Below are 22119 nucleotides of genomic sequence, written 5' to 3'. Positions count from 1 at the left end.
TCCAAACTCATTCTATGAAGCCAGCATCACTCTAATACCAAAATGAGGCAAAGACACCACAAAAGAAGAAATTATAGACTAATATCCCTGATGAACATTTTGTAGCCTCAGAGACAGCAGTGAAATGCCAAATCAGACTACTTCACTTTCCTCCAGTCTGCAGGAGGAGGGGACGAGTGGAAATGCCACATGCCAGCCCCTGTGCCTCCGCCCGGGTTCCACACACCCAACTACTCCTCTCAACTTGGGAGTGTGGGACATACCGTTGATGATCCGGGCCACCCGCCACAGCCGGAGCAGAATCAGCAGGCCAAGAGCCTCAAACTCGTGTTCCCGGAACAGGAGGACGATGTCGAGGACAAAGGAAACCACCACCACGATGGCGTCTAGGATCTCAAACTTGTGGTGGAAGAACTCCAAGCGGAAGACATATAACTTGAAGCAAAACTCCACCATGAAGAAGGTCAAGATGGCAATGCTCATGTAGTGGAACACCTGAAGGGGACGAGGAGGCACAGGGAGAGTAAGCCAGGCTGGCCACAGCTGGGGCACATCATATGGTAATTCCATAATATCTGATAACCAGTATGCGTTCACATTTCCTCATTCATACCAAGAATGCCTTTTATAGTACTTTTCTTTCAAACTAGGATCCAGATTTATGATACTGTATTTGGTTAGATCTCCTCAGACTCTTATTAATCTAGAAAAGTCCTCCCTTTTTCTCTCATGACACTGACTTTTTGAAGTCCAGCCAGTTCTCTAATAGGATGTCCCTGTTCTAGATTTGAGTGCACTTGCCTGGTAACCTGAGAGAATTCATTCATTTGACCAATCCTGAACTGCCAGCACCAGGCACTTTTCCCGGGCTGGGAACACCACAGACAAGGGCTCGGGTCTGCTTTTCCATAGGCAGTTGAGCAATGGCAGGACTGAACATGTCCACCGTGTCCTTTAGCTCAGCAATCCCACTGCTAGAAATTTATCCTGCAGCCAAGCACCCACATGCACAAAGACACGTTATAAGGATGTTTCCCGCAGCATCGGTTGCAGAACAAAATATTTTTTACGCTGTAGAACAGCAATATCCATTAGAGCACTTGTCGAATGCATAGTGGGCCCTCCACATGGAGCACTGTGCAATTGTTAAAAAGACCAAGGTTGATCCATATGTATTGAGAGAAATGATCATAAGGATAGATGATGTGAAGAGGGTCCTAGATCTTGACTTATAAATGCTAGTCTTCACTAAAGTACGATTTCATTCTGGGGCAGGAGAAGTTCAAAGTGAGCTGGAAAGCAAGGAAATGCTCAGCAACTGTGGAGTTATGTCAAAAGGACATGGCAGTCATTCTGAAGAGGTTCACAGTGACCAAACTTGGGATGATTTGAACACTGAAAAGAATGATTATGAATGTAATACTCTGAATACAAAAAAACCCCTGAGTCCATCATCATGATATGGGGGGTGGGGAGATATGCTCATGGGGGGTGGGGAGAGAAAGTTCTCTAGAAAAGAATACCAGCTGCTAGATATAGAAGGCAAGACAGAATTAGGAATCATGAGTTTTCACCCCCACATCTCCACTGACCTAGGCAATGATCATGAATGGATGCTGATTGACTGGGGAAGAAGATTTCCACATGGCATTCAGGTGTCACCAGGAGGTTATTTATAACTTCCAAGGGAAAAGTGCTCCTGGAGCAGCTCAGCATTTACTACCTTAGTGAAGCGATCCAACCTCCTGTCACTGATGGGGGGCCCCAGCCCAGGGCACCACCATACAAAGAAAACAGCCCAGGAGTAAAGGACTCTTGGTAATCAAGCCTCTGGACCTAACCTCTGGAGTATGGGAAATACAGGGAATAAAGGACAAGCTAAAGGATCTCTGAAGAAACAGACAAATCCAGAATCGGGACATCCTACAAGAGACTGACTGGACTTCAAAAAGGCAATGTCATGAGAGAAAAAGGGAGGACTTTTCCAGATTAGTAAGAGTCTGAGGACATCTAACCAGATATAATGCCACAAGTCTGGATCATTCTTGGGATAAAATGAGGAAATCTGAATGCAAACTGGTTATTAGCTATTACGAAATTATTGATGAATTTTCTTTAGATGTGATAATGCTATTCTGCTTCTGTAGGAGAAAGACCTTAGGCATGGTGAAGCCTTTGGGTCATGATGTCTAACATTTTCAAATGGTCAAAACATGGGTGTGTTTGTAGATTATATAGAGACAAAGAAAATACGGCAAAATGTGCATTGCCATTTTGTGTAGTAAAAAGTTGAGGAAAAACGCATAGACAGTATAGCAGGTATATTACTGATTCTATTTAAAAATAGAGGAAAAGGAGAGATAATTCATCCCTCTATGGAAGGACTTGGGCTGGCCTCAGAAGAAAACAACAGCTGCCTTGGGCAGGGGGCCAGGAGTAGGAAGGAGGTTTAATAATCTCTTCCTCCTCTTTTCCTACTTGAAAAGACATTTTTGCCTTATCCATTGAATTGGGAAAAAAAGAAGGTGTGGAGCCTTCTCCCATGTAACTCAGGATGAGCCACATGTTGCATTTTTTCATGCACCCACTGCCCCTTGGGTGAATGTCTGGGATGGGCTTAGGCAGTAACTTGAATCAGGGAATGGGTGGGGGCATGTCCCCAAGATGGCTTCAGCATAGGGACCACATCAAAATGCCAGCAGGAGAGGGGGCTCGTCTGCCTCCAGGGGATGGAAAGGCATCATGGTCCTAGTTAGATGTTCCATGACCCACTGCAGCTCGGTGGTGCAGGGTAGCTCAAGATATCAGCCATCAAGTGCAGTGAGGTTTCCTGCCTGTAGTGAATGCCTATATGTAATTTGGAAAGACGTTTTCTCTGCTCTTTGACTAACCACCGCTCCCCAACCCATCAAGCTAATCTGTTAAGGCCTTGCCACTTCTAGGTGGATGCTATCTGCCCCACACTGCCTATCCTCACTACAGATAACAGAAGTGCACCGTACTACAGAGTTGCTGACACACTACCTTGGCGGCATAGTTATTGTCCAGCTGGATGATATTTAGGTCCAGAATGAGCTCGGCAAGCACGAGGAGGGCATCCAGAATGACCAGGCAAATGATGATGACCTGTGGACGAAAGGGAGGAGTCAGAGACCATGGGGCCTGCATGGGGACCCTCCTTCCATTTTTAAGAGCTGGAAACATCAGGGTGAAACCGTGGGTGAAGATGCCAAGCGTGGGAGGCCGCTGCCCAGAGCTGGGGTGCCCCCCACCTGGGGCCTGCTGGGGCCAGCTCCTCTGGACAGAAGCCTTTCCTCCCTGTCACCTTCCTGGCCTGTCCACCTCCGAGCAGAACCTGTCCTCCAGCTTCTCTGTGTGGCTTACTCACTGACCCTCAGGCACTCCTCATCTTTTTCTTACTCATTTGCTGTTTCTCAGCATCTCTTAAACCAAACTGCTAATTAATGATTTTTCCTAGATGGCAAAAAATAATTTTTTAAAGTTTTTTTCTATTTCTGGGGATTGTTCTTGCCCATAACAGATGCTCAATAAATAACTAAAAACATCCAGCCTCAGAGATCTGAATTGTGGAAGGATGTCTGGAGACTGCCTACACCTGGCAGTTGGGTTGCAGTGATGTTCGCTCAGCACACAAAACAGCTTCTGTCTGGAGCTGTGAAATATCTGCCCTGACTCGTGCTCAGAGAGGGCAAAGGTGGAGTTCTGGAGAAGGGTTGCAGTGGGAAAGATGAGATACTGGGGAGTTTGTGACCTGGTGGAGGGGATGAGGAGTGGGCGAACAAGTGCACAGTCTCACTGATGACAGTGGGGGTGATGGACGTGGTGACAATGTTGACGGCAGGGTGTAGACCCTGGAGATGATGTGGTGGTGGAAATGGCAGCCATGGGAGGAACCCCAAAGGACGCTGACCCTCTCTTCCCTTGGAAATCTTGGACCAACACTTACTCCGCCAGGGCCTTGCCTCTTACACTCTCAGGTAGGTTGACTTTGACCTCTGACAGTTAATCTGCCATTACCATGGCAGTGTCGGCAGTTTCTGGTTGAAATTAAACAAGTTCAGACTCATATAAGAATGGACTATTAATCCTTTGACCATTTCATCCTGTAGGAAATTATTTTAGTGAAGTATTTGATGACATGGTTTATTGTGAAAATTGCATGGCAAATTGCTTTGCTATGAAGTTTTCACACATATCCAAATTCAGAAACATAATAAAAATTCAAGCCTTTGGTACGTTTTTTCCTTCTCTTTATCCTTGGTTTTATTTTAGAACTAAAGGGATCTGAGAGCTTATCTGGTCTAAAATCAAAGCACAGAGATACCAAAAAACAGGCTGAATATTCAGCCATAAAAAGGAAGTACTGATTCAACATGGCTCCACCCAGAAAACATGCTGAGTGAAAGAAGTCAGACACAGAAGACCATATGTACTTTTTGATTCCATTTATATGAAATGTCCAGAAGAGGTAAACCTGCAGACGTAGATGAGTGGCTGTTAGTTGCTGAGGGGCTGGAGGTGTATTGTTGGATGGGTGCTGCCTCTCCTTTTGGGTGGATGACAATATTCTGGAACAATATAGGGGTGGTGGTTGCACACTAGTGTGAATGCACCAAATAAAGGCCACAGAATTACTTTAAAATGATTATGTTATGTGAACCTCACTTCAACTAAAGAAGAGAGACAGAACCACGGTCCTAAAACTATAGTACCTGGGTCCCAACTGTGCCTCTGTGAACTAACCTCCAAGAGTCTGGATTTGCCAGTTCCCAGGGTAGTAGGATTTCTGAGGGCAATCATGTCACAAAGGAAAATGCTGAGAATCCAGGGGAGCTGGTTAATTCCGAATCCTGCTGTGGCAAAGACAGCCGTGCCTCAGAGGAGACGGCAGTGGCACAGAGCATGGGCCATCGGGCAGCAGGTAGGGGGCCAGCACCTGGTGCCCCCAGTAGCCTGGACCTTGGGCACACGTCTCAGTCCCACAGAGCTTTGGGTTCACTCTAAGCTTCAGAGTCCTCCTGGGGAAAACGGGTTGGTCACATTTTCCATCCCAGGACAGCAATGGGAGCATTACATGAGGTGTGAAGTGTGCTTAGCACAAGGCCCAGCCACAGTGAGCAACTTGACCTACCTGACTCCCCTTCCCTGGCTCAGCTGCCCTGTCCATCGTTTCCATAGAGGCCTGACCCCAGATTCTCCCCGTAGGCTGTACTGTCCTGTGTGAGAAGTGACAGCAGCAGTTAACTGTTATCATGTCACCTTGGCTGCCTCAAACCATGTAACAGCTGGGGACGCATCAGAGACATGGATTCCAGAATCTTGGAAAGCTGATTCTACCAGCAGGCAGCAAACCCCTGAACCTGTATTCCTGCTCCATGGTGGCTTCCCTGTTTCCACTCCGAGTCCCTCCACAGACCTGCTCATGTCGCGACCTCCTACCACACACTTAGAACTTCCATGGGCACCCCCAACCCACCCACCGATGATTTCCAGCACCTCCTCTCCTGCCAAGGGATCCCTCTACTCACTACACATGGGCCATGTGGCCACTTAATTCCTGGAAAGCCCTCCCCTCTCCATCCACAGAGTTGCTTCTTGCTTAGCCCTGAGGTGTCAGGTGAGAGATGTCACCTCATCTGCCACACATCCTCCGATGGTCCATCTAGCTCAGGTCTCCCCCAACCCCAGGCTTCCCCCGAACTCCCTCTGTCTTCCTGCAGAGGGCTCTTTCCACTTGGAACCAGCAGTGATCTGGGTGGCCGTGAGTGAGGGCAGAGCTGTGTCTGCCATGCTGGCCACCGTGCCCCAGCACACAGTGGGTGCTGAAGAAGCAACTGTGGAGTGAATAAGAGTGTCTGGGGGTCCGAGCTCAGGGTACCAGCCCTGAGTCATGTGGCCCAGTCAGGAAATGGGGCAACCTCCCAGAGAGGATGGCCCAGGGCCCCCCTCACAGCTGGGAGGAAGCTGGCTTCTTCCTTCTGCCCCCAAGATTGAGGGTTTGGGATTTCAACCCCAACAACTTAATACCATGTTTCCTTTCCTGTCACGGCCACAGAGAAAGCGCTGAGCTGCAAGGCATGCTGGGTAGCTTGGCTTGCTTCATTTTTCTGAGCCACCCAAGAGCAAAAGAAAGTCCAAAGTAAATTTTTTTCTATTTTACTCTGGAACAAAGTCACTAATGGGAGAAGAAAGGGCTGCTTCTCTGCTTCCAGACACCGGCTGTAGGAAAGAACAGGCTAATTTCAGTTCAGGAAGATGCCTGCAGCAAGATCCCCCAGATGGCTCCATTTGGGAACTGGGCTGACAAGGAGCCTCAGGCTTCCCTTACATTCCTGGGCCTCCTACATTCTCTGGGACTTGGAACATGCCTCCAGACACCTACTTGCCCATCTCAGGGTTCTGGGGTGAGACAGGGCTGGCCAGACTCAATCTGCGCTTGTCCTTCAAAATGGGAAGATATCAGGACAGATACTGAGCCTTAGGAAGTTCTGTCCCCTGTCTACTCTCAAGGACACACGTCTCCCTCTCCTGTTCTCCCCATGCCCACACCTGCAGGTCAGCAGTGGGCAAAGCAAGGCACATATTTTGGGCATCATTCCACAAAGGAAGAGACTTCAGTCCCTGTGACGATGAGTCTGAGGCCCAGTACCCTCTGGGCCTCGTTCAGCTCAGGGCAGGCACACAATGCGTGCTGAATGACTGGTTTGAAAATGAATGCAGGAATGTTTTTTTTTAACCTCCAGGGTTCTCCTTTACATTGTGTATGTCTGGTAAAATTTGCATCGCACAAAATTTACCACTCTAAAGTTGGCATTAAAGCTCAGCAGCCTTCAGCACATTCACAAGGTCAGGAGGCCATCATACCCTGTATAGTTCCAGGACATTCTCATCACCCCAAACGGAAACCCTGCACCCATTAGGCAGTCGCTTGCCATTCTTCCCTCCCTCTAACTTATAGCAGCCATGCTTTCTGTCTCTCCGGATTTATGTATTTGGACATTTCATATAAACAGAACCATACAGTATGCGGCCTTTGGTGTCTGGCTTCTTTCACTCAGCATCATGTTGTCAAGGCTCATCACATTGTACACGTGTTCATTCCTTTTTCTGGCTCCCTATGGAGAGACCACATTTTGTTTACCCATCAGGTCATGGACCTTGAATTGACTTTTGGGTCAGGGCTTATTTTATGCCTGACAACACGGAACCTGCCTTGTGTACCCAATTCTGTGGGGGCACCTGACGCATGGTTAGCGTTCGGATGACCGAGGTGGTGGCAGAGACGGGCCCCCGCCCTGGCCTCGTGACTCTCACTGACAGCTCTGCCCCACCCCGGGCATCACGGGCCTCTGCCCACCTACCTGAAACCTGTGGGCGCTGAAGAGCTTCCTTAGCGTGGTCCTGAAGTCTAGGGGGGGCCTGGGCGCGGGCACGGGGGCTGCCGCTGGGTCGGCAGCTCTGCCTTCCTCGCTAGAGGCTGGGGCTCGCGGCTGCTCCTCCTCCTCATCCTCCTCCTCATTCTCCCATTTCTTGTAGTTGATGTTCCAGGCCTGGTAGTCGTCCCCCACGACAGTGAAGTGCCTCAGGAACTTGCTCATCCTCTCGGCGGGAGCCACCCTGGCCCTGCGGGTGACTGCCTGAAGGGAGGGCACAGAGGGCGGTCAGGAAGGGCAGCCCTCCGGCCCGTCTAGGCCACTCGGGCCCCCACGTCACTCCGGTGGCGAGCGAGGCCCCAGCTGGGCCAGGCCCCAGGGCAAAGACCGACCGGGCGCTCAGAGTACCGTGCGAGCGGAGACCGTGAGGTCACGGTGGTTTCTTGTGCTTTTATTTTTGGAATCCAGGGTCTCAGTGCCAGTGAGGCAACAGGAAACCCCAGGCCCCATCAGGCCTGTCAGTGTGGTCTGCTTGCAGTAACCAACGGAATTGGTACTGCAGCCCAGTCACAAAATACTCTCTACAGGCCCACGTGTACATACCAGAAGAGCGGCCCCCCAGTTCAGGGCAGCACGACCCGAGGAGGTGGGAGTTGCCGGGGCAGGGGCAGGTAAAGCCAAAAGTAAGAGTACCTAGAGTTTCACAGAAAAGTGAAGGTCCCCTCGTCACACCAGAGAGCAGTCCTTGAGAGGGGAGGGAAAATGGATTTTTTCCTAAGTTCGACCACTGCTATTTAAAATATACTAAGGACAGTTGTTTAAAGACATGACTTTAAAGCAAAAAGTGAATAATCCTCCTCCCTTTGCCCAACTTACCCTACCAGATATCAAATTTTTATGAAGCTCAATAATGAAAATTTTCAGGTATGAGTACGAGAATAGGCAATAGGAGCCATAGATGGGTAAAAGAGAGTCCCAAACAGACCCACAGCCCTGTAGGAACCTGGATGTGATAAAAACTGGAGAGGTTAGGACAGCTGACCTTCCCAGTACCAAAAAAAAGTTCCCTATCTCACACAATACAGAATTTCAGATGCATGAACAGTAACACATATAAATGTAAAAAAATCCAAAACAAAAACCCAAACAGTTTTAAAAGCCTTAGAACAAAATACAGGCAAGTATCTTTATGACCTTAGGACAGGGAAAGGTCGCTTAAATGAGACACAAAACAAAATAAATGGATACATTTGACTAGTCAAAACTAAAACTTTTTATATCATTCACATACACATACTACACATAACCTTACAAAGTTAATACACATCCCAGATTGGGAGTAAAGTTGATTATATTTTTAATGATCTTGTGATTCTATCCCTAGAAAAGCTCCAAAGAGAAACTCGTGTTTCTTCAAAGAGAAACCCACATGTGCTCAAATCAGTGACGTGTTCAAGAATGTTCACTGAAAATGTTCACCTGAATGGTGGGAGATAGAGGAATGAATCTTCTCCATTCATGTGATGGAATGCCATATAGCAGTTTAAATGAATGAACTATTTTTCTGTATATATTACTAATGACGTCCACATGTACCTGCTTGGCAGCACTGAACACAGTAGATCACTCCTTCCTTCAAACATTTCCTTCACTGGTTTCTGGGATTCCATACTCTCCTGGTTTCCCTCCTACCTCAGTGGTTACTCTTGCCAGTCTCTTGCTGGATCCCTTAAGAAGAAAACCTTACATTTAAGTATTGGCATTCCCAGGGCTCAGGCCTATGACCACCTCTCTTCTCCATACTAAGTTCCTAGGGGATCTCATTCGGCAGCATGGTTTTAAAACCCATCTCTACATTGATGATGTGTAAATACTATCTCCAGTCCCAATCTCTTACTGGAACTCCAGACATGATAACCATTTGTTAACTAAGGACATCACTCTTCGATATCTAATATTTTCTTATATCCAGCATATCAAAGCAGAATCATTTGTTTGCCACCCAAACCTTCCCCATTTCAGTTTCTGACACTCATTTGTCTGTTTCCTTAGGCCAATAACCTCGGCATCATTCTTGACCCAGCTTTCCCTCTCACTCAATGTTTGCCTAACAGTCAATTTCATTGGCTCTACCTTTAAACTACATTCCAAGTAAGAACAGTTCTGCCCTCTCCATTGCTATCTCCTGGCCCAAGCCAACCACTGCTTGCCATCCCCTGCCCAGATTACTGTGGTACCTCCTCACTTCCTCCCCAAATCCATTCTCCATTCAACAACTAGAAAGAACTTTCTAAAACTTATATAAGACCATGTCATGTCCTTCCTTAAAGCTCTCAAATGGTTTGTCAGCACACTTAAGTCACTCTTTCTGGGATTCTCTTCACCCAGATATCTGCATGTCTCACACCTTCACATAAGTCAGGATTCTGCTCAAATATCACTTCTTACGACATCTTGTCTGGTCATCCTCCCCCAGTCACACTGCATCACCTTGTTCTGCTCATTTTTCTTTATTTCACTTATTGGTGTCTGACATGATATATATCCTTTTAAAACTCTGTTTATAGACTCTGAGTTCCACGAAGGCAGGACTCTTTCCATATTGTGCAACTGTATACTCAGTATCTTCCACTTAATAGACACTCAAAACACTCAAATATTTAAGGGACTGAATGGATATCTAAAATATGGATATCAATGTGGATATCTAAAAATATGTTGAGTTTAAAAGGAAGATATAGAAGAACAATGTAATACTACTTAAGTAAAAAATTTAAAATACATACAAAATATTACTAAATACTGTTTTTAGAATGTGTAAAAATGTGAGTGCAAACTTACAAAAGAATGGGATTTCTGCTTCTGGCCATGATAAAATAAATAGCACCTGATTAACCCTTTTGCCATAAACAACTATAATACTGGATAAATTATATGAAATTTACTGTGATCCCAGAGAGAAGAGAAACAAATGACATGACCTCTGCAATCACCCTTGCTTTCTGCCTGGAGGTATTTTCTGGACTATGGAGGAAAATATTACAGTTCAGGGCTATTAAACCTCCTTCCCTCAGGAATTTGCATGGCAAAGTACCACAGAAATGGAAGCCATGCACAGAAAGAACTCCAAAAACCCAACTTTAGCTGAGTTCTAAACAATTAAACAACTACCAGAGATTACACAGGGCTGGGTTGGGAGATGTATGAGTTTCAAATAGCTAGAGTAGGGAGATCTCACCCTGAGCATTCAGAAGAAATTCCAGAAAGTCATGCCTTATAAGGAGACATAATCTAGCCCTAAAGTAAGGGCTACCTTAGATCCATGCCAACTAAACTTAACAATAAGCCTTGAAGAGATCAAGCTGATCCCCAAGTAAATTAACTACCTGTTGGAACAAAACTTAAACTCTATTAGGGAGAACAACAAAATAGAGTCAATAACATGGCATTTATAAATATCCAGCCTATAACAAAAATTTACTAGATAGATTAAGCAGAACAATGTATCCCATAACCAGCAGAAAAATTAGGTTATTGGACAGAGATGATGGAATTGGCCAGCAAAGACTTGAAAATAGCTATTATAAGTATGTTCAAGGATTTTAAGGAAAATCTGAACAATATGAGGGAACAAATAGGGAATGTCAATAGGGAAATGGAAACCATGAAAAAAGATCTAAATGGATACTACAAAACTAAAAAATACACATATGAAATTTTAATCACTTGGGCTCAACAGCTGATTAGATACTGCAGAGGAAAAGATCAGTGAACTTAAAGGCGGACTAATAGAAAGTAACAGGTAGATATGCTGCAAGGACAAAGAACAGAGACTCAGGGACAATATGAAGTGGTCTCACATATATGAACCTGGAGATGAAAGATAGACTAGGGCAGGAAAACACTTGGATAGATAATGGCTGAAAAAAATTCCAAATTGATTAGAACATAGAAACATATAGATCCAAGAAGCTCAATGAACACCAAGGACAAACACAAAAAGGAATGAACTGAAAGGAGATGCAAAATTCATGATAGTGGTTGCCTCAAGGAGGGGAAGGGCTGAAAATGGAGGGAATCAAAAAACAACTTGAAAGCTATCTGAAAAACACATTTTTAAGTTACAAAAAGATCTGAGGAAAATAAGGCGAAATGTTAATAGCTGTCAATTCAGGATGACAATTATGTAAGTATTTGATAATATTTTATTCTTTTCATATTTTGACATTTCCCAAAGTAAAGTAAAACACCTTCGATGCATGTTCAGATTTTTTTCATAATAGGTTTCATAAGCTTAGGAAAGGTTAGAGCCCAAAGAGATTACCTGGTCTGATCTCCCCACTCAGGCGGTCAGCAGCAGTGCACTGGGGAATAGGACTCCAGCTGTCTTGCCCCCAGTCCATTATCCTTGCACCTGTTCTCTGATACCTGATATGTTTCCAAGCTCCAAATTTGGTCAAAGGATACCATACCTTTTTCATAAGCTTCCCGGAACCCTTGCTTTGTATTAAGTGCCCTGGGGAAGTTCCTATCACTCCAAAGATGGCAGGGCAAGGTTGTGAGTGATGTGTGTGGAGGTGGGTGGTGACCCAAAATGCTACATCCAGGAATCCAGTGGTTTTGGACTCCAGGCTGCCTCTCCTGCCCAGTTTCCCATATTATTTGGGCACCTGGGGAGCCCCTTATTTGAGACTTCCTCAGAATGCTAAGAGGCCCAGGGACAGCTATGACCACTGCATAATAACTTCTTAGGAGTGGACCTTCCAGTCTTCTCCTCATCCATGACGCTTGGGCCTGTCTGGCTCTCTTCTCCCCACCTCCACTATTCATTTCCTCTTCCACCACCAACCTAGCCCAAGTCTTCATCCTCTCTCCCAGAAGACTGCAGTGGCCTCCTTACAGACCTGGTTCTTCCAGTGCCTTCACTCAGCAGCCTGAGCAGGTTTTATAAACCCTTACCTCTGACCACAGCACCTGATCATATCACTGCCCTCTACTTTCTGCTCTTTGGATAAGAATCCAAGATCCTTCACATGCAGTACGCACATGGCCCTATGGGGCTTGGCCTCATCTTCTTCCCCATGACCTGCTCATCACACTCAGCCTCGCTGGCTGCCGCACCCAGGGATCCACACGCTCCCCTCCCCAGGCCTTCATGTGGGCTCTTCCCTCGGTCTGGAATGCTCTTCTCCCCACACTGAACATGGCTCATTTTTACTCATGCTTCAATTCTCAGCTGAATTGTCCCCTCCTCAAAGAGGCCCTTCTTGACCCCTAAAATCTAAATCAAACCCCTTCTCAATGTTATAACCTCTCTTTATATTTCTTACTTTTTCTTCAAGTGCCCTTATCACAGTTTCTAACTAGAATTGTGTGTTTGTGTGCAGTTGTTTATTCTTTTTCTGCACTAGCATTTAAGATCCATGAAGGCAGCTCTGTGTTCCCAGAGTCTCATGTGACACCTGACCTAGAGCAGAAGCCCATCAAGTGGCTGAGGACCCTGGTACCCTGTGTCCTACACCAGGCACGGCTTATCTCAGGCTGGACCTTTCATCACTATGTTCCCAGGGCTGTCCTGAAACCCTCTGGGCCGCTACTGACCAAAACTTCCCCTAAAACATGTTACCTGCCAGAATGGAAACCTCCTGTGCTAATTCTCAGCATGGTGGGAGCCTCAGAGTGCTTTGCAAAAGCCACACTTACATTTTACAGGAGAGAAATTTTTTCTTTCTGAAAACTTTCCACCAGTAAAGAAGCAACTTTCAGTAATTTGGGATGAAAATATTTATGGTACCCAGCAGAGCAGAAAACAACTCTGGTTTTAAGTCAAAAACATCATGCCAGAAGCAGAAAGTTTCCAGAAAAGGGCAAAGATATGGCTGATGGCAAAAATGTCATGGGCCTCGGCACCATCACCACCCACTCTGACCTCTCAGCTCGCAGGCTCCGGGCACCCAGCTTGGGCAGATGGAAGGACTGACTCAGTGAGTCACACAAAGCACTAACCTTAGGGCCTGGAACCACCCCTCCATAAGCGCTGGCTATTATTGGTCTTTTTCAACAAGTAAAACTCTTACCCCTACTCCTCTGACTTCATCACTGTCAGTGGACATTTCGCTTCACTACTAATTGGCCTCTACAACCTGCAGACTTTTCAGCCACGTGAACCAGACAGATTCCCTCTGCAGCTCAAGCTGAGTTGTTTCTGTCCCTGGCAACCCTGAGACTCTAGACCAGCAGAGTCCTGGCACCGGACACCCCCATCCTCATCCTCCCTGCGTTAGCCTTTGTTATCCCACTACGCCCCGACCCCACTCTCTCCAGGGTCACCTTTCCCGTGTCAAAGCTCGTGACTCTGGTGCCCACCTGACCGAGTGCATCCTCTCACACTGGTGACTTGGTCTGTCTGACAATCTTTTGATTTTTCTCCCGAGGCTACCCTTCTCAAAGCCTCCTGTATGGCAACCCTGCCCCATGACACGGGATTCCTCGAGACCCCAGCCCTGACCTTGTCCCGGTGAGCTCCCGTTTTGGTGCTCTCTCTTTACCTGTGTTCTCAGTGCTGCTCCTCTGTCTGGTATCTGGCCAGGTTGTTAATTTACTGTGACCCAAACTGAATTATTATCTTTTCCCCCAAAGCTACTGTTCCTTCCATGTTCCCCTGGGGTTTATCACTGCATCCACCCTGCCCAAGTCAAGAGCCAAAGGTCACTCTTGGGGGCCCCTCCCTCCCTTAAGCCCTGTCAGTCTGGCACCAGTCATCTTCTCCTCTCTGCCTAACCCTCTCCTACCACGAGCACCTCTGTGCCAGCCTCCTCCTGCCCCAGTCCTTTGTCCCCACAGCAGCGGCCAGGGGCACCTTTTTCCAGTGCTGGCCTGGCTGTGTCCCTGCTCCTGCCCTCCCCAGCGCCCTGCTGACCACTGCCTTCCAGACACAGGCAAATCTCTCTTGGTCTCCCCAGACACTAGTCTCCTCCCAGGCCCCCAGTGCTGCCACACTCTGGATACACCAAAAGTCTTGCAGTTCTAGAATGAACCTCATGCCATCTTGCTTCCAGGATGTCTCATGGCCTGTCCCCACTGTCTAGAACAGCCTTTGGTTGTTTCACTCTACTTCTCTTTCAGGTCTTACAAATGTCTAGATTTTGCCCCAAGGAGGCCTTCCTTAACCGCCACCCACTGGGTAAGGGTTCTTCCTCTATTTCCCCATCAGGCCACTTACTAATGAGCGCTGCGACATCTCGGCATCATCCGCCTCCTGCACTGCTCTGTGAGCTCTGGAGGGCACAGACTCTTCCTGCCTCAACTGCAGGGAGGGGCTCAATAAATATTTAATAAGCGATCAACAGCAAAACCACAGGAGCTACCCCTCAAAGGCAAGCATCTCGCCTACTTCTCTTTTACACATGACAGGTGTCATACCACAAGAATTACTACCTGGGCGAGTGGGGAGAAATGAGAAGAACAGAGATGGAGAAGAAATGTTCTTATGAACGTCTATTTTTATAGGCTCTGAAGCTGCCGTCTGTACAGAGGAAAGTCCCTACTTCATGGTCATCCAACAGTCACAGATAAAGGTACTTTTTAAGAAACTCAGCCGACTCCCAATGACCCTTAGGTCTCCATTTCCCTGTTCCCTCCCAGAGCCTACTTTTGGGGACCTGATTTGCTTATTAGTTCACACCCCTGCCCCAAACTCCAGTAAGACCCACTAGCACTGACATATATTATTACTGATTGTTTTATCATTTGTTATGTTAGCACACCACTAAATTCTTTAAACACATGATTTCATTTTAATTCCTAACTACCCTCTTAGGTTGAGGCCGTCATTTGGGGTCCTGGTGAGGGAGGTGACTTGTCCATAGTCACACACTTCAAAAATGGCAGAGCCAGGATCTGCCCCTGGGTGGTATGACCTGGAGCCCATGCTTTGAGAAAAAGCCAGGCAGCCAGTGATGGGAGACCTGCCTGGCTGGGGGGCATAGTGGGTGTCATTGTGGCTGCCCCCAAAGTCACGTCCACTTGGAACCTCAGAATGTGACCTTATTTGGAATACTGGTCTTTGCAGATAAAATTAAATATTTTGAGATGAAATCACCCTGGACTTAGGGTGGGCCCTAAATTCAATGACTGGTGTCCTCATAAGAAGAGGAGAGGACACACAGAGGGGAAGACACGTGAAGATGGAGGCAGAGATTGGAGGGATGAATCTACAAGCCAGGGAACACAAATGAAGCCAGCAGCCCCCAGAAGCTGGAAGACAGGGATGGAACGGGCCCTGCCAACACGTCCATTTTGGGCTCTGGCCTCCACAACTGCGAGAGGAAGCTTCTGTTGTTTTAAGCCCCTCAGTCTGTGGTCTTTGGTTATGGCAGCCCCAGGAAGCTGTACAGATGGCATGTGCCCACAACCAGGACCACACATCCATTGTGGGCCCCGAAAAGAGATCAGGCTCCTTCAGAGGTCACAGAACCACTTGGAGGAAGCCTGTTCTTGCACCAAATCCTGGCAGTAGCTGCTGTTTTCTGCTCACAGCTTACAGGCCATTTGCATCCCCCTTTTGCTCTCTGTGATGCTCATAACCATCCTGAGAGGTAGCTGGGGCAGGGGGGCAGGCCTTCCATTCTGCAGGAGGGGATACTGAGGGCAAGGAGGAGAAACAAAATGCCCAAAGTCCCATGGTGCGGCAGGTAGACAGGCATAGGGAAGGGGGCACACCTATGTACCCCCTGGTGGGCATGAAAGGGGTATGCCCTTTTTAGGAGCGCAGTAGAACAGTTTCTTTCATTTTTTGAAAAAAATATATAAGTCTCTTTATGTGCCAGGCATAGGAGAAAGGAGAGAATCAGTCTTAAACCGATTCTGTCAAGATGTAAAATGTCCTTATCATCTGAGCACATGGATGTTCGCTGCAGGCCTGCTACCACAGGCAAACCTGCAGATGGCCTCAGAGCCCAGTGCTCACCACTGTGTGGTAGGCCCACGCCAGAGGACGTGGCACAGCAGTTAGATCTGAGGGGAAAGCAGCATGTCACAGACCACAATGCACCATATCATTCCCTCTTGGTTAGGAACAGGCAAAAATCAACAACCCAAACTAAATGGTTACCTCTAGAAAGGGAGTGGGATTTGGTTGGATGGTTAAGAGAAACTCAATTTGTATTCTATTAGGTTACCCATAAGACATAGCTATTTTTGGAGGGAGATCTAGCCTGCAGAGAACTGAGTCATGAGAACGAAGTATTTGGGGGAAGGAGAGGAGGAAGAATGAACCAATATGTACATTATTGGAACCCCTGAATAGGAAAACCAAAGCAAAAGAGCTGATCAAATAGCTAAGAACAAAGAATCACAAGTGGTAAAGCCAATGTTTGAACTCAGATCTACCAGATTTTTTTTTTCCCAAGATGCTCTACCAAAGAGCAGAAAAGGCTGATATTTTTAAAGTAACAAGAATGGTGTTTTGTAGAGGTGGAAACAAGGTTTTGAGATGCCATCTTCCGCCCTTAGCAGATGGGAAACCGAGGCTCTGCAATATGGCAGCCACCACCAGTCAGTAGACGGGCTGTGGACATGCCCCTGGATCTGCCTTCCGGGTCAGGGGTCTTAAGACACACACAGGCAGGGGCCCAGAAGCCCCCACTCTGCCTTCCCTCCCCCACAGCACCATCGCCAAGCCCCACCCATGCTACCCTCTAAATGACCCTAGAACCCACCTGCTTCTCTGGTCCTTGACCCCGCCCAGGCCCTGCCTCTACCTCTCACCTGGAGGATGCATCAGCCCCTCACCACTCACTGGTCACTCCTGCGTCCTGCAACAACAGCCCAGAGCACTTTTCCAAACATAATCATGTCACTCCTTGTGCAGAAAGGCCTGAGGCTGCTGTGCTTCCAGAAGTCTGCTTGGCTCTTGGCCGGCATCTGGGAACCTGGACCTCAGGAGCGCTCCCACCACTCCCTGATAAGAACAGCTCACCCAGCCTAGACTGTTTGTATGAACTAGGTGGCTTTTGCTGAACACCTGCTTTCTTTTGTAAGTGCTAGGTGGAGGGTGCCTATGTGACCAGCCCCAGTAAAAACCCTAGGTGCTGAGGCTCTAACAAGCTCCCTTCCTTTCAGCATTTCACACATGTCACCGTTTGGTGCTGGAGGAATCAAGCGAGTCCTGCATGACTCCCCTGCGAGAGGACGCTGGAAGCAGTGCCTGCTTTCCTGGACTTCACCTCACGTACCTCTTCCCTTTGCTGAGTTGTCTTTGTACAGGCACACCCTGGAGGTATTGTGGGTTTGGTTCCAGACCACTGCAATATAGCAAATATTGCAACAAAGCAAGTCTAATGTAGTTTTTGGATTCCCACTGCATATTAAAATTATATTTACACTATACCATAGTCTATTAAATATATAATAGCATTATGTCTAAAGAAACAATGTATATACCTTCATTTAAAAATACTTTATTGCTAAAAAAAATGCCAACCATTATCTGAGCTTTTAGTGAATCATGAATCTTTTTGTTGGTGGAGGGTCTTGCCTCCACACTGATGGCTGCTGACTGATCGGGTGGTAGTTGCTGAAGGCTGGGGTGGAAATTTCTTAAAATAAGAACACAATGAAGTTTGCAACATCAACTGACTACTCTTCCTTTCACGAACAATTTCTCTGTAGCATGCAATGGTGTTTGAGAGCATTTTATCCACAACAGAACTTCTTTCAAAATTGGAATCAATCCACTCAAACCCTTCTGCTGCCTGATCAACTAAGTTTATGTCATATCCTAAATCCTTTGTTGTCATTTCAACGATCTTCACAGCATCTTCACCAGAGGTGGATTCCATCTCAAGAAATTACTTTCTTTGCTCATCCATAAGAAGCAACTCCTCATCCACTGAAGTATTATCATGGGATGGCGGCAATTCAGTTGTACTGTCAGGCTCCACTTCTAATTCTAGTTCTCTTGCTATTTCTACCTGTAGTTATTTTCTCCACTGAAGTCTTGAACCCCTTAAAGTCATCCATGAAGGTTGGAATCAACTTCTTCCAACTTGTTAATGCTGATATTTTGACCTCTTCTCATGAGCCACAACTGTTTTTAGTGGCATCTAGAACAGTGAATCCTTTCCAGAAAGTTTTCAATTGACTTTGCCCAGATCCATGAGAGGAATTACTATATATGGCAGCTACAGTCTTATGAAATATATTTCTTAAATAAGAAATAACTGAAATTATTCCTTGATCACATGGGCTGCAGAATGGATGTGTTAGCAGGCATGAGAATTACATGAATCTTATTGCTCATCTCCATCAGAGCTCTTGGGCGACCAGCTGCATTGTCAATGAGCAGTAATATTTTGAAAGGAAATCTTTTTTTCTGAGTGGTCTCAATAGTAGGCTTAAAATATTCAAGAAACCATGTTGTAAACAGATGTATTGTCATACAGGCTTTGTGGTTCCATTTATAGGCAGAGTAGATTTAGCACAATTCTTAAGGGCCTAGAATTCTCTGAATGGTCAATAAGCACTGGCTTTAAAGTTACCGGCTCCATTAGTACTAACAAGTGAGTCAGCCTGCCCTCGGAAGCTCTGAAGTCAGTCCCTGACTTCTTCTCTCTAGCTATACAGATCCTAGATGGCGTATTCTTATATAAGGCTGTTTCATCTACACTGAAAATCTATTGTTTAGTCACCATCATTAATGATCTTGATATTAATGCAATTAATGGTGCACTTTCTACCTGAGCACTTGCTCCTTCACCTTGTACTTTTATGTGATGGAGGCGGCTTCTTTCCTTAAACCTCATGGACCAGCCTCTGCGAGCCTCACACTTTTCTTCTGCAGCTTCCTCCCCTCCCTCAGCCTTTGCAGAACTGAAGTGGGTCAGGGTCTTGTTCTGGACCAGGCTTTGGCTTACGGAAGCAGGTCTGATCTTCTGTCAAGACCATGAAAACTTCCTCCTTATCAGCAATAGGCTGTTTTGCTTTCTTATTATATATGAGTGCACTGGAGTAGCACTTTCAATTTCCTTCAAGAAGTTTTTCTTTACATTCACACCCTGGCTAACTGTTGGCACAAGAGGCCTGGCTTTCAGCCTATCTTGACTTTTGATGTGCCTCCCTCACTGAGCTTAATCATTTGTAGCTTTTGATTTAAAGTGAGAGATGTGAGACTCTTCGTTCCATCTGAATACTTAAGAGGCCATTGCAGGGTTATTAACTGGCCTAATTTCAACATTGCTCCGTCTCAGGGAAGAGGGAGAGAGGTGCTCGGGGAAATGCCGGCCAGTGGAGCAGTCTCAATACACACAATATTTATTGATTAAATTTGTTGTCTTGTATGGGTGTGGTTCATGGCCCCCCCAAACAATTACAACAGTAACATCAAACATCACAGATCACATTAGCAAATATAATAAGGAAAACGTTTAAAATACTGTGAGAATTACCAAAATGTGATAGAGACACAAAGTGAGCAAATGCTGTTGGAAAAATGACACCAATGACTTGCTCAATATAGGGTTGCCACAAACCCTCAATTTGTAAAAAATTTAATATTTATAAACAGCAATAAACAAGGTATGCCAGTATCCCTTTTGCTGCAAAAATCTGAGCCATGCGTGGTACTGTGTTCTGAGTCCAGTGAATCCTCAGAGTGAATCACTGAACCTGGAGTGATATTGGGGACCCCTGACAGACTCCCTTATTTATAACTCTTCTTTGGCATTCCACTGCTCTTAAAAACTAAGACCTAAGTGCCCTGCTCAGGCCCAGGCCCGTTCTGCATGTTGTGGCCTCTGCCTGCCCGTCTGACCTCACCTTCCTCTGTCTCTCTGCTCTGGCCAGTCTCCATTCAGCCCTTGGTAACTCAACAGATTCCTTCAACCACAAGGCCTTCGTACATGTGGTTTCCTGCCCACCCTCCCTCCACCTGGTCATTTATCTTCTTTTCCTGCTGTAGGAGGTCTTCCTCAAGCATTCCAGCCCCAGGAAACTCAGCAGGTATACCTCCTGCTGTACTGGCACATGGCCCCATACTCCTCCCTGTGGAGTCAGGTCCACTTGTTTGTGTAATTGAGTCTGTCACCTGCCATCAGGGCAGAGACTGAGTGGGTCCCGGCTCACCCCGTATCCTCCACAACTGGCAGACTGCAGATTCCCCCTAGACACACCTGGATGGTAGACTGAATCCCTTGAGCAGATCTCTCCTCTGCGGGGAGGCAGGAGTGAGCCCACCTGCCCCAGCCCCACCCCCCAGCCCCTTGGGGGTTGTGTTCTGAGGAATGCCTATTTTTAAGATCAGGGAAGTCTTTAAATAAGCGTTGCAGCTTTTCCTTTTCTAGGGTGGGGAGGAAGTTTGAGGTTCTGAAACAACCCCCGCTGGTAGCTGACCAGCTTACTGGGAAGGCAGGGTTGCTCGGGCCGAGGAGCCTGACCGACTACCCCAGAGCCATGCCTGCCAACATTTTCCTTTCCTTTCATGTCTGGATCCCTCCTGTCTTGATAAATGCATCTGTCAACCTGGCAAGACAATCATGAGGCTGGGTGGGTATGATGCAGGAACCAGCATTTATGGCAGTGGGAACTGCAGTGACCGTGACAATGCCCAGAGCACCTGCCATTTCTGAACTCTGTGGAAGCCCTTATAACACATTGCAGCAACTTCATGAGGTGGGGACTGAATCCTCACCGTTTCTAACTGAGGAAACTGGGAACAGGGAAGCCAGGCAATCTGTCCCAGGTCACACAGCCGGCAAAAAGCAGCATTTGGACTCCCACACAGGCTGCCTGGCCGGGGCCCCCTCTGCCCACACCATGGCTCTGAACACAGCCGAGGACCTGGCTCAGAGCTGGTGAAGGCCAGTGTTGGGCAGGGAGTTCTCCCCAGGGTTACTCAGTAAGAAATGCATGTTATATCCTGCCTCTTAGTACACAGTGACACATACATGTTCCATGACCAATGCTAAAGTTACTGTGTGTGTGAACTCTTATGTTTTCCATTTTATTCTATTTCATTCCTTAAAAGGCTGATTACAGCCCACTAAGGCATTTTAGGAGTCATCAATGGGTTGAATCTGAAAGGCACAGGTATGGGAAGGGTGTGTATCCTATTTCCCTGGGGCGGGGAGATGATCATCAGAGGCAACAATCTTGTCCAAAGTCTGTGACATCAGCTGTGTTAGGCATAAAATCATGCTGCCATTTGTTTACAAAAGCATACCAAACACACACACACACACACACACACACACACAAGCTCAGGAAAAAAAAACAGTCATCCAGATATAAATTAAGACTTATTACCTGCGTGCCTAACTCATCTGGGCCACCCCGACCCCAGTGGCTTCGCAATGCTTCAGCCGTGGCAAAGGGGATAATAGCGTCTAGGGCACCCCTCTCTCCTGTCTTGCTGTGGTTTGATCTGTGGAGGAGGCCCTGCCCAGGCACAGTCTAACCAGTGGTTTTCTCAGCTCTGGTTGCACACTGGAACCACCTGGAAGCTGTATAAAACCTCAAGGCCCTGGATCCCAGGCACCAAGATTGTGACCCAGTTGATCTGTGGATGGCCTGGGTGTTGGGAGCTCCTACAAGGTGCCAAGGTCCAGGACCAGCACCCTAAGTGAGTACAGAGCCTCCAGGCATCTCATGACAAATGAGCCACAGGGTCACAAGGACTACTAAGCACAGCTGGCTCCCAGGTTCCCCAGATGGGGCTGGTAATGTGCAA

The 22119-nt window shown here is 46.9% G+C and overlaps 1 protein-coding gene across 6 annotated transcripts in view; it reads right to left on the bottom strand.

The window, feature by feature from the left end:
- HVCN1 (hydrogen voltage gated channel 1) overlaps positions 1 to 22119 on the bottom strand; it is a 35650-nt gene that overhangs the window by 4592 nt on the left and 8939 nt on the right. For 3 of the 6 annotated variants that reach the window (XM_036929222.2, XM_036929218.2, XM_036929220.2), the window contains exons 4-6: positions 7383 to 7658; positions 3025 to 3126; positions 264 to 495 (exon numbers count right to left, since the gene is read on the bottom strand). In XM_036929222.2, coding sequence (XP_036785117.1) covers positions 264 to 495; positions 3025 to 3126; positions 7383 to 7658 — 610 coding nt within the window. Of the gene's footprint in view, positions 1 to 263; positions 496 to 3024; positions 3127 to 7382; positions 7659 to 8990; positions 9123 to 11718; positions 11866 to 14616; positions 14715 to 22119 lie in introns of those variants that run through there. The other 3 variants (XM_036929223.2, XM_036929221.2, XM_036929225.2) reach the window with 3 other exon arrangements.

Source organism: Manis pentadactyla, chromosome 14 (assembly GCF_030020395.1).
Source record: "Manis pentadactyla isolate mManPen7 chromosome 14, mManPen7.hap1, whole genome shotgun sequence".
In the NCBI taxonomy this organism is placed as follows: domain Eukaryota; kingdom Metazoa; phylum Chordata; class Mammalia; order Pholidota; family Manidae; genus Manis; species Manis pentadactyla.
The sequence above is the reverse complement of the archived record's forward strand: the minus strand, read 5'-3'. Positions and strand labels throughout refer to the sequence as shown.